Source organism: Lissotriton helveticus, chromosome 3_2 (assembly GCF_964261635.1).
Source record: "Lissotriton helveticus chromosome 3_2, aLisHel1.1, whole genome shotgun sequence".
Classification (NCBI taxonomy): domain Eukaryota; kingdom Metazoa; phylum Chordata; class Amphibia; order Caudata; family Salamandridae; genus Lissotriton; species Lissotriton helveticus.
Window position 1 is genome coordinate 399691779 of NC_136062.1, and position 19437 is coordinate 399711215.

The 19437-nt window shown below is 51.4% G+C and overlaps 1 protein-coding gene across 6 annotated transcripts in view; it reads right to left on the bottom strand.

Moving 5' to 3' along the window:
- Nucleotides 1–19437, bottom strand: part of APIP (APAF1 interacting protein) — a 420872-nt gene that overhangs the window by 134503 nt on the left and 266932 nt on the right. For all 6 annotated transcript variants that reach the window (XM_078684314.1, XM_078684318.1, XM_078684312.1 and 3 more), the window contains one exon: nucleotides 1766–1883. In XM_078684314.1, the coding sequence (XP_078540440.1) occupies nucleotides 1766–1883 (118 nt within the window). The remainder of the gene's footprint in view (nucleotides 1–1765; nucleotides 1884–19437) is intronic.

Here is a 19437-nt window from a genome sequence, read left to right on the forward strand (position 1 = left end):
TGACAATGGCAATGCCGATTACTTGTCCAGGGCATTTCCCCTCCCCGAACGAGAGGAACCAGGAGGGGTGGTGTGTGACCTGGAAAATCTGCCGACCATCCAAGCTCCCCTAGTAGAGAGTGGTAAACTGCAATACCCCCACTGTCACCTTCCGTCCATTCCCCACAGGACGAGTGGAGCTGGGACAACACGCCGCTATGTAGGTCCTGTTTGGTGTTCTGATCATCTGCATTTCAGAAAAAAATTGAAAACGTTCCTGTTTAGTCTAATTAGCTAATTTAGCTTATTGTTCTCTAGAATCATAGTTTTTTAATTCTACTGCTATTGCTACAGTTCCATCAGATTAGATGCCATAAGCGCGGAGATACTCCTTCGGGAGTCGATTCATAGCGCTATACAAACCTGCAAATAAATAAAATAAATAAATAAATAAATAAATGTACAGCCAGGGAGGAAGAAAATGCAGAAGGTGCCTTTAACTGGGCTTTCCAGTATGGAGAAGCCCCACCCCTAGCCGACGTCAGCACAACTCCATTGGTTAAAAATGAGGAAGTACAACGGACGGTGTGCGTCGACACCGGAGAGAAATTGAAGGAAGGAGTCCTAACAGCGTTTGCGGGGGAGTGGCGAAGACGGGAAGCAGAGGACAGCAGAGGAGGAAGAAGAACGACTACTGCGGGAACCCCGGCAGAGCATAGAGACCAACGACACCACGCACCGCCGAGCCACGTTCCAGGAGGAGCGTAGCTACACCAGGTATGGGACAGAGTGTCGGGCTGGGTAGGGAGGCGGTGGAGCCCGGCTGTGTAGATCCGTTTTCACTGGCAACTCATCCCTCCCCCCCTTGTTTATCCCCTCCTCAGTTCCATTCACCACCCCTGTTCACTCGTTCTTCACAAGTTTCCTCCTCACATCCTGAAAGAGAGTGAAACATTGTAAATAGAGATACACAAGTTCAGCGGTGATCCCTGCACTCCCCGATCCCCTGGGTGATTCGCATGACTTAGAACGTCACACCTGACGCTCTGTCTCTGTCCTCTCCACGTTAACCCCGGCTGGAGTACACGGCGGCAGTACTCAGGACCCCTGACGCCGAAGTATAAAGCAGGAAGTACCGGCCCAGGACCATTTGTAACCAAGGATCCAGCCAAGTATACCAAAGACAGACTCACCAATCGCCATAAAAGAACCTTTAAGAAAATAAAACCTTACTTATCAAGCCCTGGTCTCCGGTCCCTTACTTCTACCCTGCCACAGCCACACACTAGCCTCTAAAACTAACTTCAGACAGAACTGCTACCACACCCAGGACACTCTATGTAAACATGTTGTTGGCTATTATTGTACTCATGAGCACTCGCAAGCAAGAAATTACATAAACATATCACTATCTACAGAACAATGGGTAAATCTACTGACTCAGCAAATGTGTAAACAATTGTGAAAGCCCTTTGATCTCGCACGATAGACACTAAAATCATACACTTACAGCACAGTGAATTGACATAAACACAAATACATTCAACAAGGAGAATAAAACAGTGGTCAGTGAAGAAAACATCTGAACCATTTTGTAAGCCCCAGACTCCTGAAAGTGCTACGAGACTACAACGAGAGAATGAGCACTATGCATATTACTTAATATTAAACACACACTCGCAATTCAATTAAGGTGGAATTCTCCCACCATATTTAATGTAACTATGAACTGCCCACCACTGCCGTAATCCATGTCTTGTTCTGAACAACCAATAGCCTGGAGTACCTCTCATGGTGTATGCATTCATGAACAGTGGTGTGCATTGACTTTTCCTTAGGTTCTTGTACTCCGGGGGACAACAGAGGTCACGTTCTTCCATGTCGCACACAAACAAGTCTTCGGGCTGAAAGATAAAAGAAATGTTATGATTGGTTACAGAAACCATGAGTGGTCTGTAGCAACTGTATCGGCTCATTAAGACAATTTTCATGGCCTCCTAAGAGCGTCATACTCTAAATACTCTTGTAAGATTCTTGTTGACCAGAGTTAGTCTCTAGACAATGTTTTGGGTTGAGTTTTGCAATGTTAAGAGCCAAGTTGGGTGGTGGCTAGCAAAGTGGGAATACACAAATGCATTACTTAGCGATGGATTCAACTGGATAGAGGCCGGCTAGTCCCTGACGCAGAATGGTTTACTGATGGACCTTGCTGGTTTTTTTTTTAGCTCTGTGGGAGTGCACGGTCGTTCAATGTTGGGCTTAGGTTGGCTGCTCAGTTTCAACGCATATTTGCTCTGAAGTGGCTTTGATGCTGGTATGTATGTGTAAGCTTCAAAAGCAGTTGTGAGCACATCACCAAAGAGTCACCACAGTCCCTCAAATAAATTCTTTTGTTTTTAAGTTTTTCTTGCAGATCATGTTCTAGCCAGCCAACACGTGTTTTATCACTTGAATGTATCCCAATGACTCCATCAGTGCTTGTTGAAAATAAATAATAAAGAGTAAGTGACCTACTCCACATGTCCGAAGTGTAGTGGACAATCAATTGTTGTAATTTCGTACGTCATTGAGCACACCAAGACAGGAGGCACTCTGATACACATGTATGAGAGGCTGGACACCATTCCAAACTCCCTGTGATAGGTTCCCCATCACTAGAGTTGTTTAGAAACAAGTGACTGTCCACTTCACTCTGGGTATGTGGAACAGCATACTTACTGAAGTCAATGGGACATTTCCAAATGATGAAACACGTCTTGGTTGACTAGAACAAATTCTGCAAGAAAAAACTGGGAATAAAAGAAGAAATGTATTGGAGGTTTTGTCACTAAGAGTCAGATTGCACGCAACTGGTTGCACATATTCCCAACTACGCCATACGTAACTCTAGAAAGGGGTGCTGTAGCCCCCGCTAAACTGGCATTACTATTATTTGAGAAGCCATGTTAGAAGTATAATTTGTGGACCTAGTTGGTAATACTATATATGCTTGGGAATAGCTACTTAAAAACAAGCATTGGTAAGGCCAATAGGTCTAGCTTAGGCGAAAGCTACTGGCTATGCCAGAGTGATTTTGCTATAGTACACCAGTGTGGCTGCTGTTCAGCATGGCTAAAAGTTAGTGGCTTACACAAGAGTGGTGTAAAAAGGAATGGCAAAGAGTAGAGTGTTGTAGAGTGGAGTGGAAGAGAGTGTTGTTATGAGTCGAGTGGTGCGGAGTCGAGTGGTGCGGAGTCGAGTGGTGCGGAGTCGAGTGGTGCAGAGTCGAGTGGTGCAGAGTCGAGTGGTGCAGAGTCGAGTGGTGCAGAGTCGAGTGGTGCAGAGTCGAGTGGTGCAGAGTCGAGTGGTGCGGAGTCGAGTGGTGCGGAGTCGAGTGGTGCGGAGTCGAGTGGTGCGGAGTCGAGTGGTGCGGAGTCGAGTGGTGCAGAGTCGAGTGGTGCAGAGTCGAGTGGTGCAGAGTCGAGTGGTGCAGAGTCGAGTGGTGCAGAGTCGAGTGGTGCAGAGTCGAGTGGTGCAGAGTCGAGTGGTGCAGAGTCGAGTGGTGCAGAGTCGAGTGGTGCAGAGTCGAGTGGTGCAGAGTCGAGTGGTGCAGAGTCGAGTGGTGCGGAGTCGAGTGGTGCGGAGTCGAGTGGTGCGGAGTCGAGTGGTGCGGAGTCGAGTGGTGCGGAGTCGAGTGGTGCGGAGTCGAGTGGTGCGGAGTCGAGTGGTGCGGAGTCGAGTGGTGCGGAGTCGAGTGGTGCGGAGTCGAGTGGTGCGGAGTCGAGTGGTGCGGAGTCGAGTGGTGCGGAGTCGAGTGGTGCGGAGTCGAGTGGTGCGGAGTCGAGTGGTGCGGAGTCGAGTGGTGCGGAGTCGAGTGGTGCGGAGTCGAGTGGTGCGGAGTCGAGTGGTGCGGAGTCGAGTGGTGCGGAGTCGAGTGGTGCGGAGTCGAGTGGTGCGGAGTCGAGTGGTGCGGAGTCGAGTGGTGCGGAGTCGAGTGGTGCGGAGTCGAGTGGTGCGGAGTCGAGTGGTGCGGAGTCGAGTGGTGCGGAGTCGAGTGGTGCGGAGTCGAGTGGTGCGGAGTCGAGTGGTGCGGAGTCGAGTGGTGCGGAGTCGAGTGGTGCGGAGTCGAGTGGTGCGGAGTCGAGTGGTGCGGAGTCGAGTGGTGCGGAGTCGAGTGGTGCGGAGTCGAGTGGTGCGGAGTCGAGTGGTGCGGAGTCGAGTGGTGCGGAGTCGAGTGGTGCGGAGTCGAGTGGTGCGGAGTCGAGTGGTGCGGAGTCGAGTGGTGCGGAGTCGAGTGGTGCGGAGTCGAGTGGTGCGGAGTCGAGTGGTGCGGAGTCGAGTGGTGCGGAGTCGAGTGGTGCGGAGTCGAGTGGTGCGGAGTCGAGTGGTGCGGAGTCGAGTGGTGCGGAGTCGAGTGGTGCGGAGTCGAGTGGTGCGGAGTCGAGTGGTGCGGAGTCGAGTGGTGCGGAGTCGAGTGGTGCGGAGTCGAGTGGTGCGGAGTCGAGTGGTGCGGAGTCGAGTGGTGCGGAGTCGAGTGGTGCGGAGTCGAGTGGTGCGGAGTCGAGTGGTGCGGAGTCGAGTGGTGCGGAGTCGAGTGGTGCGGAGTCGAGTGGTGCGGAGTCGAGTGGTGGGGAGTCGAGTGGTGGGGAGTCGAGTGGTGGGGAGTCGAGTGGTGGGGAGTCGAGTGGTGCGGAGTCGAGTGGTGCGGAGTCGAGTGGTGCGGAGTCGAGTGGTGCGGAGTCGAGTGGTGCGGAGTCGAGTGGTGCGGAGTCGAGTGGTGCGGAGTCGAGTGGTGCGGAGTCGAGTGGTGCGGAGTCGAGTGGTGCGGAGTCGAGTGGTGCGGAGTCGAGTGGTGCGGAGTCGAGTGGTGCGGAGTCGAGTGGTGCGGAGTCGAGTGGTGCGGAGTCGAGTGGTGCGGAGTCGAGTGGTGCGGAGTCGAGTGGTGCGGAGTCGAGTGGTGCGGAGTCGAGTGGTGCGGAGTCGAGTGGTGCGGAGTCGAGTGGTGCGGAGTCGAGTGGTGCGGAGTCGAGTGGTGCGGAGTCGAGTGGTGCGGAGTCGAGTGGTGCGGAGTCGAGTGGTGCGGAGTCGAGTGGTGCGGAGTCGAGTGGTGCGGAGTCGAGTGGTGCGGAGTCGAGTGGTGCGGAGTCGAGTGGTGCGGAGTCGAGTGGTGCGGAGTCGAGTGGTGCGGAGTCGAGTGGTGCGGAGTCGAGTGGTGCGGAGTCGAGTGGTGCGGAGTCGAGTGGTGCGGAGTCGAGTGGTGCGGAGTCGAGTGGTGCGGAGTCGAGTGGTGCGGAGTCGAGTGGTGCGGAGTCGAGTGGTGCGGAGTCGAGTGGTGCGGAGTCGAGTGGTGCGGAGTCGAGTGGTGCGGAGTCGAGTGGTGCGGAGTCGAGTGGTGCGGAGTCGAGTGGTGCGGAGTCGAGTGGTGCGGAGTCGAGTGGTGCGGAGTCGAGTGGTGCGGAGTCGAGTGGTGCGGAGTCGAGTGGTGCGGAGTCGAGTGGTGCGGAGTCGAGTGGTGCGGAGTCGAGTGGTGCGGAGTCGAGTGGTGCGGAGTCGAGTGGTGCGGAGTCGAGTGGTGCGGAGTCGAGTGGTGCGGAGTCGAGTGGTGCGGAGTCGAGTGGTGCGGAGTCGAGTGGTGCGGAGTCGAGTGGTGCGGAGTCGAGTGGTGCGGAGTCGAGTGGTGCGGAGTCGAGTGGTGCGGAGTCGAGTGGTGCGGAGTCGAGTGGTGCGGAGTCGAGTGGTGCGGAGTCGAGTGGTGCGGAGTCGAGTGGTGCGGAGTCGAGTGGTGCGGAGTCGAGTGGTGCGGAGTCGAGTGGTGCGGAGTCGAGTGGTGCGGAGTCGAGTGGTGCGGAGTCGAGTGGTGCGGAGTCGAGTGGTGCGGAGTCGAGTGGTGCGGAGTCGAGTGGTGCGGAGTCGAGTGGTGCGGAGTCGAGTGGTGCGGAGTCGAGTGGTGCGGAGTCGAGTGGTGCGGAGTCGAGTGGTGCGGAGTCGAGTGGTGCGGAGTCGAGTGGTGCGGAGTCGAGTGGTGCGGAGTCGAGTGGTGCGGAGTCGAGTGGTGCGGAGTCGAGTGGTGCGGAGTCGAGTGGTGCGGAGTCGAGTGGTGCGGAGTCGAGTGGTGCGGAGTCGAGTGGTGCGGAGTCGAGTGGTGCGGAGTCGAGTGGTGCGGAGTCGAGTGGTGCGGAGTCGAGTGGTGCGGAGTCGAGTGGTGCGGAGTCGAGTGGTGCGGAGTCGAGTGGTGCGGAGTCGAGTGGTGCGGAGTCGAGTGGTGCGGAGTCGAGTGGTGCGGAGTCGAGTGGTGCGGAGTCGAGTGGTGCGGAGTCGAGTGGTGCGGAGTCGAGTGGTGCGGAGTCGAGTGGTGCGGAGTCGAGTGGTGCGGAGTCGAGTGGTGCGGAGTCGAGTGGTGCGGAGTCGAGTGGTGCGGAGTCGAGTGGTGCGGAGTCGAGTGGTGCGGAGTCGAGTGGTGCGGAGTCGAGTGGTGCGGAGTCGAGTGGTGCGGAGTCGAGTGGTGCGGAGTCGAGTGGTGCGGAGTCGAGTGGTGCGGAGTCGAGTGGTGCGGAGTCGAGTGGTGCGGAGTCGAGTGGTGCGGAGTCGAGTGGTGCGGAGTCGAGTGGTGCGGAGTCGAGTGGTGCGGAGTCGAGTGGTGCGGAGTCGAGTGGTGCGGAGTCGAGTGGTGCGGAGTCGAGTGGTGCGGAGTCGAGTGGTGCGGAGTCGAGTGGTGCGGAGTCGAGTGGTGCGGAGTCGAGTGGTGCGGAGTCGAGTGGTGCGGAGTCGAGTGGTGCGGAGTCGAGTGGTGCGGAGTCGAGTGGTGCGGAGTCGAGTGGTGCGGAGTCGAGTGGTGCGGAGTCGAGTGGTGCGGAGTCGAGTGGTGCGGAGTCGAGTGGTGCGGAGTCGAGTGGTGCGGAGTCGAGTGGTGCGGAGTCGAGTGGTGCGGAGTCGAGTGGTGCGGAGTCGAGTGGTGCGGAGTCGAGTGGTGCGGAGTCGAGTGGTGCGGAGTCGAGTGGTGCGGAGTCGAGTGGTGCGGAGTCGAGTGGTGCGGAGTCGAGTGGTGCGGAGTCGAGTGGTGCGGAGTCGAGTGGTGCGGAGTCGAGTGGTGCGGAGTCGAGTGGTGCGGAGTCGAGTGGTGCGGAGTCGAGTGGTGCGGAGTCGAGTGGTGCGGAGTCGAGTGGTGCGGAGTCGAGTGGTGCGGAGTCGAGTGGTGCGGAGTCGAGTGGTGCGGAGTCGAGTGGTGCGGAGTCGAGTGGTGCGGAGTCGAGTGGTGCGGAGTCGAGTGGTGCGGAGTCGAGTGGTGCGGAGTCGAGTGGTGCGGAGTCGAGTGGTGCGGAGTCGAGTGGTGCGGAGTCGAGTGGTGCGGAGTCGAGTGGTGCGGAGTCGAGTGGTGCGGAGTCGAGTGGTGCGGAGTCGAGTGGTGCGGAGTCGAGTGGTGCGGAGTCGAGTGGTGCGGAGTCGAGTGGTGCGGAGTCGAGTGGTGCGGAGTCGAGTGGTGCGGAGTCGAGTGGTGCGGAGTCGAGTGGTGCGGAGTCGAGTGGTGCGGAGTCGAGTGGTGCGGAGTCGAGTGGTGCGGAGTCGAGTGGTGCGGAGTCGAGTGGTGCGGAGTCGAGTGGTGCGGAGTCGAGTGGTGCGGAGTCGAGTGGTGCGGAGTCGAGTGGTGCGGAGTCGAGTGGTGCGGAGTCGAGTGGTGCGGAGTCGAGTGGTGCGGAGTCGAGTGGTGCGGAGTCGAGTGGTGCGGAGTCGAGTGGTGCGGAGTCGAGTGGTGCGGAGTCGAGTGGTGCGGAGTCGAGTGGTGCGGAGTCGAGTGGTGCGGAGTCGAGTGGTGCGGAGTCGAGTGGTGCGGAGTCGAGTGGTGCGGAGTCGAGTGGTGCAGATTCGAGTGGTGCACATTTGAGTGGTGCAGACTTGAGTGGTGCAGTGGCGTAAAGACAAGTGGTATAGAGTGCAGTGACGTAGAATGCATAGTAGAGTTGAGTGGCATAGAGTGCCATGGTTAAGAGTTAAGTGAAGTTAAGTGTAATGGCGGTGCTGTAGAGAAGGTTGTTTCAGAATAGAGTGGAGTAGTGCAGGGTAGAGTTCAGTTGCGTACAGTGTCAGAGTATAATGGCATGAAGTGGTGTCCTGTGCACTAGCATAGAGTCTAGTGGTGCAGAGTAGATTAGAGTGGTGTACACTGGTTTCGGGTAGAGTGCAGAAGCATAGAGTTGAGTATTACAGAGTAAAGTGCACTGGCAGGGAGTGCATTGTTGCAGAGGTGCGCAGAGCACAGTGGTGTAGAGTGGAATTGTGCTCAGAGAATTGGTGTGGCCTAGAGTGGAGTGGTGTAGAGTGGAGTGGTTAAGAGTGCAGTGGCGAAGATGCACTTGCATTGCATAGAGTGGTGCAGAGTAGAGTGGCGTAGAATGCAGCAGCGTGGAGTAGCATGGAGTGGAGTAGAGTGCAGTGGAGTGGAGTGGTGTAAAGTGGAGTGTTGCAGAGTAGAGCGGGGTAAAGTATAGTATGCATGGTGTGATAACGCTCTGCATTCAAAGACAACATATGTTTGATTGAAATCACCATTACATTTTCACAGACAAACCGTTTTACTAATAAAACTATACAGCACACAAACAATAATGTGTTGAAATACCATGTTATGTTATGTTAGGGTGTTTTATATAGCGCAACAGCTGCCCCAGCAAAAGGGTGTCCCGGCGCTAACATAAAGACCTACAGATTGCCGAGTGACAGCAGCTAGTTAGAGGGGAAGAGCAGAGTCTTGATGGCCTTCCTAAATTCCAGGTAGTTTGCTAAGCCACAAATCTGCCCAGGAAGTGTGTTCCAGAGTGTGGCAGTCTATAACAAAAAGAGCGACCACCAGCCCTCACTCTATGGATCCGGGGGACCACTACCAAATGCTGACCCTCTGACCGGAGGGGACGTGAAGGAACATACGGTGAGAGAAGATTAGCCAAAATAGGCGGGCTGGCCAATTTCAAGGCCTTGAAAGAGATGCACAGAGCCTTGAATTCAATGCGCCTGGCCACCGGAAGCCAATGGAGGCGGCGAATGGCACTGGACACTGAGCAGAACTTGCGCAAACCTAGAAGGGTTCTGACTGCAGCATTCTGTGTCCTTTGCAGCCTCTGAACCTCTGCTTTATTGGACCCCAAATAGAGGGAGCAAACATAATCCAGTCAGGATAAGACCATGGCTTGGATAATAACCTGACGTTAAGAGGCATCAAAGAGGCCCATCAGCGGCCTAAGCCCCCGTAAAAGTCCAAAGCAAGATCCTGCTATTTTTTTGGTTTGGACTCGATAGTTTAAAGATGAGTCCAACCAAACCTAGGGTATTGATTTATTTTGATCAAAATAAAGTATTTGTTTCCACACACTTCAGAATTAACTATAAACTTACTTGAGTTCCTATTTCTGATATATTCTGAAATCCTTACAAGTTTCATTTAAATGTTGTCATGTGTTGGAAAAAAACTCTTTCCTACCCCCAATGTCCAGAAAGATCGTTACATAAATCCCAACACTTTCAAGTCATAAAAAGGAAAGTAAACAAGCGCCCTCGGCGGACAGGGACTGACATTTGACATAAATCTCTGAATGCACAGCAAATGTGACGAGATTAGTACAAGATTTACAGGCCTGTTTACTGAAAAGGAGCACTTGGAAGGATACTGTGAATAAGGTTTGGGCAAGGGAAGGTACACACTCAAGCTGGACATCCTAAACCAAATAAAGCCAGGAATTGGAAAGCAGGAAAAGTGAGTTACAAACCACAAAGCCAATGGGAAGCCAACGGGCAGAATGCATTCCTAGGTCAACTTTCTGAATGTCCCCAAGAAACAAACGAGATAGCTTAGCGCCCGAAGAAGATGGCGACTGGTCTATAGCTCTCCCGGGTCATTAAGAGTGAGGACGGCACAAACGCGGTACCATACACGTGCATCGATGTCAAAATGGAGGACTTATCGTCCGAAGCTCTGAGGCATCGCAGGAATCGTTTTTTACGAGATGTAAAGGATTTCAGGCAATTTTATCACACTTGCAAGTTGCGGTGCTTTACCGCTGAGCTCGCGACCGGCATTTTGTGCTTTACCGCTGACGGAGCTCTTCCTTTCTCTAATGCGCTGCCTGAATTTTTAGAGTCTCTCCATAGCGGGCGCTGATCAGTCTTGCATGAAAGCCTAAATATATCCTCTCAGCATGTTATTTATACTAGTGGCTTCTGCAGAACAAAGCTTTATATTACAGCCCGCAAATGTAAAGGCCGCCATTTTGTAACACCTCATAGACTAATTCACCTCAGCGCGCCGACTGCATTGCTTTTGCTAGAACTATACTTTGCTCATATTGTGGAGATGCCATTGTTTTGATGATATTTTTTCCCTGCTCAGCGCACCGACTGCATTGTTGTTGCTGGAACCTTGCTCTGCCCATGATGTGGAGATGCCATTGTTTTGATGATATTTTTTTTTCTTTCCTACTTCGATGATGGCTTGATTTCTAATGCAAGTAATGCAAGTTTCATTTTTGCAGGTGTCATTTAAACCAAAGGAGAGAGATATTTATGATATATTTTTTGAGCACTTTTTTATGGCATAGAGTGCACCCTACATGGTTCTTGTCTGCCTTTATGGCTAGTCAACGATCCTTATATCCCGTAACTCCTTTTCTCGCTTTAATCTCGAGCCACTAACAGGGGCATATTTATAACACCGAGGCGATCTCTTCCAGTTGCACACAACCTTATGCATCTTTTTGCATTTATTATCATTTACACCATACTATGGAGCTAATTCTTGAGACATTGCGAATTGAGAACCCGTTATTACTGATATTCCAGTTCAGACTCTATCCTCATATATGGGACGATTATCTAAGGGTTTTTCTCAACCTAAATCCTCAGCTCGCAGATTTTAGATCTATACCAGCTCACATTACAGCTGTCCATCCATGGATGACTCAACCAATGCTTCACCTAAGGGTGCGTTGACATCTACTACCAATTTATCCTCTGGTGTCACCAAGGTATGGCCTAAAAGGTTGAAAAAGGACCCCCCCTTCTCCTCCCAAACAACCTACTACAGTTACAATTGACTTATTACTGGAAGAAATCAGGGCCTTGCGCCAGTTTGTTAAATAAACTAACTAAGCTACAGTTGCTTTCTGACAAATGTTCAAATGTGGAAGAACGTGTCACTACATTAGAACAACATGTTGACTCCTAAAATTCTTCTACCTCTAGAATGGATCCCCTATGCTCCCAGGTGGCAACGTTGCACAGGCAAATGGAAAATTTGGAAAATAGGAATGGAGAAATAATCTTCGCATCTTTGGTTTACCTGAGGGAACAGAGGCTTCAGACCCAATCACCTTTTTTAAATCCTTCCTTCCAAAGCTCCTCAAGCTACCTGAAGACACTCTTCTGAATATCCAGAGAGCTCACCGATTGGGCCCAGCTGTACCTTCAATGTCTTCTTCCTTTTAACAAGAAAACCAGGGGGAGTGATCTTATACTTTCTTGAATACACTGACTTGCTAAAAATTCTATGTGCGGCTAGGGCATTGAATCACATTACCTGGTCAGGGAATTCCTTATTTTTCTCTCCAGACTAAGTCAAACCAACTGCAGACCGTCGCAAGGAATTCCTGGCACTAAGGCCGCAACTACGCTCAATAGGTGCACGATATGGTCTCTTCCACCCCTGCTTATTTAAAGTGACCATCAATAACAAAACGAACACCTATGAAGATTCAACAAAACTAAAGAGTTTCCTATATTCTTATCACGCTGACTCAATTTACAGTACTTCTTCATCAAACTCCAAATAGACATTTTTTCACTCCTCACATACTTCTACTCCTGTTACAAGCTATAATTCTATGTATGGCTTGCTTGTGGACTGATAATATGTAAACAAAGCAAATTTATGTTCACATTGTTTAAATGTTTTCACTAACCTCCTTTCTTTCCCCACAGGTTATATCTGCATGCTACTCTTCCCCCTATGTTATAACGTACATTGGTTCTGTTTTTCTCCCCACCTTTCCGTATGGCTCTTGGACACGTCATTGTTCCGGGTGGCCTCACACCCCTCCATCCTTAGTATTTCCTGGATTACATGTAAGTCTTTGTTTTCACTTACTCTCTTTATCTCTTGTACTATTCTCTTTCTTTTCTATCTCTTTCTTACTCTAAATGTTTTAAGTCAATCTCTTTTCACTTTCACACTCTTCTCTATCCGGCAATACCCTTCTACATCTCAAATGTTGTTTAATCGCTGTACTTTTCTCTTCTTTCTTTTCTTCTTTCTAGCTCAGTTAATTCATTTTACATACAGTTGGTTTGTTATTTGACATAGTTTAACTAGTTCAAAGTTCTATTTTACTTGGTATTTACTACATACTTACAGTCTTAGTTTATGCCTTTAAAACTTGTATCGTGGAATGTCAGAGGTTTACATTCACCTAACAAACGACAGAGTTCTTACTCACCTAGCTAAATTGGAAACAGATATTGCATGCTTACAGGAATCTCATTTGACGGCTGAAGAATCGGTAAAATTAAATAGAGGATGGGTGGGAGAGGTCCTTTTTTCCCCGGGTGATGGTAAACGCAATGGAGTTATTATTCTTTTTCGCAAATCCCTTCCAGTTAAGGTAATATCGCAATGTGTAGATCAAGTAGGCAGATGGAGTAGTTTCTTACCTGTAACTCCAGTTCTGTAGTAGGGGTATCTCTGTTATAGTCATAATCTAGTGAATAGTCCCACACATGTGCGGGGACCCCGGAGCAATTAAAAAAACAATCTCTTAAGTTGTCTTCTTTGCAGTCCTGCATAGACACTTAAGAGAAAATCAAAGACAAATAATGCAGCCTCTAATTACAAGGATACACTGGCCAAAACTTCAACTTAAAGTGAAAAGAATAGCCAAATAAAATAAAATTTTACACATATTACCAAGTTTCTCAACCAGAGAAACTTCCCTTCACCCAGGATCCTTGAAATGATAGAGGAAGGGTTGGACAGACCAGCCCCCATTGGCTGCCATTATGTGTCTGGAAAGGGGATACAGTGCCTTTAAGGAACTCTCGAGTGACCTTAGGTATCCCAGAATGCACAGCCAAAGTCCTTTTACTTTCAGTTTTTCTTTTTTTTAAATTTTTTTTTATTTTTAAAAGACCTTTATTACACACTTAAATCAAGACACAATTGAGTGCCTACAACCTCTGGGGCCGGCCTCAAACATTTCAGCGATAAAGGTGGAAAGTGGAAATTTACACAGCCGTTTAGCCGGCATCCCTGAGGCCCGGCGGCACCATTCCTTGCGTGCATCTTTACTTTGGCAATTTTGTCGGAAGTTACAAAGGTCTGCTTTTAACCGTAGAACCAAACAGTACCAAACAACAAGAGCACAGCCATCGAATAAAACCACAAAGTGTTCCCAGAGGGTAGACAGACCCATAGCCATCATCAAATCATCTTAACATAAATGACGTAGTCCAGGACCCCTCCCGGCTCCTCCCTTTCATGCAACAGTCAGGCGTCCACCAAGGCTAGAGAACCCATCAGCACACATTCCCTCGGTAAAATTCTAAAACTCAATCCGACAAACCCTCATCCAAATCTTCTCCCGGAGGTTCGCAGATGTCTCCTCTGTACGTGTTCCATGCCCCCCAGATCAGACCCCATTTCCTGGGGCAACCCCTCCGGACAAACACCGCCCTCTCCGCCACCATTGCGTCATCCATATCGCTGCACCAATCTCTCAGCCTGGGCACCACAGGTGATCCCCACAGTTTAGCCACATTGCGCTTCGCCACCATCAGGCCCAACACCACCCAGTCCCGCTGTCGATGGGTCAAGTCCGTGGCCTCCCAAATGTTCAGCAAGCAGCAGCGCGGGTCTAACCGCAGGGAAACATTCACAGTCTGAGAAATAGTGCGTAACACCGCTGTCCAATACCCTGCCAGCCTCCCGCAATCCCAAATGGTGTGGTAGAATGTCCCCCGTTCTCCGCATCCGCGGAGGCAGTACTCCTGATCAGCCCTTCCTATTTTGTACAAAACCGTCCTGGTATAGTACGTACGGTGCAGGACTTTCAACTGCACCAGCTTAAGCCTGGATGGAATCGCCGACTCGCAAGGCGATGAGAGAGCCTCCTGCCACTCCGAGTCATGAAGGTCACCTATGTCCGCCACCTAACTGGAGCGCAATTTGGACAACAAGTCAGGGAGATTGTTAACTAGTTTCCGGTACGTGTATGAGGTGGCTTTTTGGGGCATGTGCTCGGTCAGCAGGCGGTCCTCAAGAGGGGTAGATTCCTGCAGAGTCGCATCTGCCGGAATGGCCGCCCCCAGTGCGTGCCGTATCTGCATGAATCTGTATCGTTCGGACTCTCCCATACCATATTTGGCCTGTAAGAACCCAAAATCCACGAGTCTGTGATTCTTCCAGAGGTCCCCCACCACTGAAATTCCAATGTCGTCCCATGCCTTAAACCCTTTGGTATTGCCCATGTAGCCCAACCTGTGTGAGTCCCATAGGGGTGTCATCTGTGTAACTGTGTGCGCGCATTGCAGGTGCCTGTGTGCTTTATACCAGATTTGGATCGTATGACGTGTCGGGCCCTGTAGCTCAGACGGGACGTTGCGGCTATATAAGTTCCTCAGCAGACCTCTGGGTTCGATATTCTGCCTGTCCGCCATGTAGGCTGGGTCCGTGTGTGGGACATGTAACCAGTAGTTGATCTGTTTAAGGTGGGCAGCCCAGTAATACAGTTCAATACTAGGGAGTGCTATCCCCCCATCGTACCAGTCCCTCACCAGCTTGTTCTGCGCAATGCGGGCCGGTTTTCCATCCCAGAGCAGATTAGAAATTGCCGCCGAGATGGCCTTAAAGTAGGCGGGGGGCACCGGAAACGGCGTATTCTCCAGGAGGTACAAAAAACGAGGCAGAGCCATCATTTTAAACAGGGCAGCTTTGCCCAAAAGAGTAAGTGGAAGGGAGCGCCACACCCTGACATCCCGAACAAACCGCTCCAGGGGGGGTCTCAGGTTCAAAGCGTGGAATACGTCCGGACTTGGAGTAATGTAGACCCCCAGATATTTAAAGGGGGCAGCAGTGTACGCTAACGGACAGCCCTTCGGAAGTGGGGGGGGGGTGGCCAACAAGAACGAATAGCACCGACTTCGCCCAGTTAATTCTATAGCCGGATACTCTCCCTAACTTCTCGCAGACATTGAGCAGTTCCGGGACCGATTTCCGCGGGGCGGTGAGGTAGAGCAGGACATCGTCGGCGTACAGCGATATCCGATCTTCCCACGTTGGTGACCACTGGATACCCTTAATTGATGGTTCCCATCTCACCCAAATCGCCAACGGCTCAAGGATTAACGTAAACAATAGAGGAGATAACGGACAACCTTGTCTCGTCCCACGCCCAAGCGGGAAGGTCCTAGAGATGTGGCCATTTGCCACAACCTGCGCGAGGGGGCTAGTATACAGAAGTCGGACCCACGCACAAAAGCGGGGCCCAAAGCCCATGCGTCGGAGCACCGCGAAGAGATAAGGCCACTCCACCGTGTCGAACGCCATAGTGGCGTCCAGGGAGAGCAGCACCGCTGGTTCCCGTATACTCTCCCTGCGAGCCAGGACCGCCTGTAAACGCCGCAAATTATGCGAGGTATTGCGATTCTGCATGAAGCCGGACTGGTCCGGGTGAATTAGAGTGGCAAGGTGGGGGGTCAATCGCAACGCCAATAACTTGGCGAGTATCTTCGGCTCCGCGTTGAGCAGGGAAATGGGGCGGTAGGAAGTGCATTCCTCTGCCACCTTACCGGGTTTATGGATCGGGATGATAGCGGCCAGGCGCTGTTCACTCGGCAGCATTCCCAATTCTAGGCTGTCCTCGAGCATGTTAAGAAGATGGGGGGCAGTCGTCTGGGACGTTTGTTTGTACAATTCCACCGGGATGCCGTTGGGTCCCAGGGCTTTCCCAGACGCCAACGCCTCAGTCGCGTCCCTTACTTCCTGCACGGTAACGTCGGCCTCCAACAAGAGTGCCTCCTCTGGAGAGAGACAGGGGATCGTCAGATCCTTGATGTAGTCATAGGCCTCCTCCGTCGAGAACCCCGCCTGAGGAGCGTAGATAGCTTCGTAATGATCCGCCAGCAGGTTGACAATAACCCCGGGGTCAGAGGTCGCCCGTCCGTCAGGCAGTGTCAGTTGAGCAATAACCCTGCCAGCCCTCTCCTTTTTATCGAGCCAGGCCAACATCTTTCCGGCTTTATCGCCCAGTTCGTATACTCTATGGCGGGTGGCCTAGAGTGACGTCTTAACCGATTCCCTCTGGTACGCCATCCATTCCACGCGGCACAGCCGGACCGCCTGGGCGGCTCCCAGAGATGGATTAGATTCCTGTCTAGAGATGGCCACTGCGAGGGCCTCCTCCAGGGCGCTGAGTTCTTGCTGTTGTGTTCTCTTGTGGGCCGTCACCGACGCAATCGCTTGCCCCCGCAGCACTGTTTTAAACGCTTCCCACAGAGTACTCTGGGAGTCCACTGAGCCCACATTCTCCCGAAAATAGCGCTCGGCAGTAGTGGTGAGTGATTTTTTCAAAGGGGCATGTTGCAAATAACTCGCATGGATCGGAAACGTACGGCATCTGTGCGCGCGGCGACTCGTGTATGTGAGCAGGAGAGGTGAGTGGTCGGAGATACCTCTGGGGCAGATGGCCACTTCTTCGACCCCACCAAGCCCTTCACCGGACATGAACACATGGTCAATCCGTGAGAGGCAATTATGTGTTGCTGAGTAGTATGTGTAATTTCTGTCGAGGGGGTGTTTGTATCGCCAGCAGTCCGTCAATCCCAAGGCGTCTAACAGACCGGAGAGTCGCCCGCCTCCCCGCACCGTCGCAGCCTGTGGGTGTCTATCAAGGGTATGGTCCACCACGTCATTGAAATCTCCCCCTACAACCAGCGTCGCTGTCGGTAATGCAAGGAGGAAGGAGGCTAGTGCAGTGTGAGCTTCGGTGTGTAAGTTAGGCGGGATGTATACTGACACGAAATTAAAGAGTTGGCCTTCCCACTGTACCGTCACCGCTGCGAAGCGGCCCTGAGTGTCCACCCTAGTTTGTGTGCATATCAATGGGAAATTTTTTCGTATAAGGATTCCAGTCCCTCTAGAACCGTGTGGAAAAGTAAATTTTGCCATGTTCTGTGTCCCTACGTGTCATCCATCATATGTTATGTGTGCATGATTAATATGCATATGTATTCACCATGTTCGATTAAAGACGCAATTATAGTTGTGTCCATCTCTAGTATGCCAGTTTCCAGTTCTCGTGAATACTACGAATATCAGGCCTATTTAAAGTTACGTTGCCACGTTTCTCAGTGTGCACGTTATTCCATTGTAAAGTCCCCGTTTCTAGGCCTCAAAAGGGCCCGGACACCAGATTCAGCTCCTGTCTCCTGAAGCCCTCGCTGAGGAGCGATACAGCCCCCACCTGTATCCCTGACCCTTCACTTACTTCCTGCCTCACAGTGCCCGGTTCAGCCTGGCTCTGCCTCTGAGTCTGCCAAGAGTATGTTATGATTCTAGTTATCAGTCCAGCCCTCCTTCTCTGCATTCTTAAAGCTACTGAATCGCATCAATAGTTACCGTCATAGTCTAGCCTTTACGTCTCCATGTTAGAGAAATACTGTATTAATGATCATTTAGTATTCTTCATCACGCACTACATGTAGAATAATGCATGCTCCAGTCTTAGAATCAAGTTAGCCTTTCCCCTCCTGACTTCTAGTTTATATCAACATGTTCTCTGAACATCAGATACTAGATACTGTTTAGGTACATGTCGCCCTGACTCTCCAGACTTCAGTCTCTGCTCCTAGCACAGAGTTCGTAGCCCCCAGCTTCTCCTAGTAACACATCATTGCGCGCACCATCAGGTTAGAGGTCCCGGCTCCTTAGGTAGCCCCCTCCGTGTTTCCGCCCCATTCATGACATATTCTGCTACGTTTGCATCACCTGTCTATGTATACGCCCTGTTACACCCACTTTCACCCTTATCTTTCGCGACTGCTACGCGTCACACCCACTGCTCCGCCTGTCATATGTACTGTAATGCAACTGTTTTACTATATATGCTTGTGTATTGTTATTAAATGCTAGCGCGCTCATCCCAGATCCAGCCCCGGCAGCTGCCGGGCCCTGCCATCCTATTCCTGTGCAGGTTGTCCTGTTCCCGTCCTTTATGCTGTAATAAACCTGCAAAACTCCTACTACCTCGAATCTTGACTCTTATTTATTGAGCTATCTGTTATTCATTTATCCATTCAAAAATAGAGGTATTATTTATTTATTTACCACATAATGGCGCCCGAATAGGGACTTGCCCTTTCCCCACGCGTCGGTGAAGCCACGCCGGCCCCCTGACCCTCTGCAGTCGTGACGGAACTCTTCTGCGCACCGGCAGATATTTCTGCTTTAAGTATCCCTCAGGCCCACGGAGGAGACGGAGGAGGCGGTCCAGCATCCAGACGAGACGGTGGAGGAACGCGGCGAGTCCCGACCAGAGCCGAGAGTCCAAGGTCCGAGGTATCCGGAGGCCCACCCGTAACAGAAGTCCGAAGTTCGTCCGTCCGGCGTCGAAGCAGTCCAGTCCAGTCCGAGGCCTTCCGTTCTTGCTGCCCGGTGAGTACCGTTGCTGGGGTAGTATCTAGACAGAGTCAATCTAAATTGTCTCTGGTCCGATGGGTCTGGGTACGCAGATCTGAAACGAAGTGTTCACCTAGGTGGATATGGGTCTTGATGCGTCCCTTTATGGGACCGGTATGTTCCGTGCTGTTTCAGCAGCGCATCCAGTAATTCTAGTCTGTTCCGTTCTCGGGAAATTCATGTGTTTTTGTTCTCAGTGTTCCAGGTAGTATTCTGTCCGAACTGTTGCTTCATAATGTTATTCAATGTATTTTCAATGTCGTGGTATGCCTGAATTGTTTTCTCAATTGTTATTGTTCCTCGTGTATTGTATTGTGTTCAGATTCAAGTTTGCAATGTCCCTCTTTTCGAGATTACGTCAGTTAAAAACTAGAAAGGGTCTGCTAGAAGAAGCAGTTCCTGTCCCGCCTAGGGACAGTCCAGGTCATTTTATGTATCAGAAGCATGGCATAAGCGCCATATTATATCTAGATTTATGGGTAGAGTATACCAAGGAGTTAGAAGAAAAGTATAGATGGCCCGTATCAGGTACGTGGGATGCCGAGTGCATCATGAGAGTAGAAGAAGCATTATGGAAAAAGAAAGCCAGACAGTCACAGAAAGATGCCATCGAGTTATGGCGCAAAGAATCTCATAAAAGAACCGAAAAAGAAATCAGAAAGTCAGAATTAAGTAGAGAATCCTTAGAACGAGCCCAAGAAAGGGAATTAATCGAGATTGGTGAACGAGTCAAAACCGAACAGTCAGACAGACAGAGGCATGCCCTTATT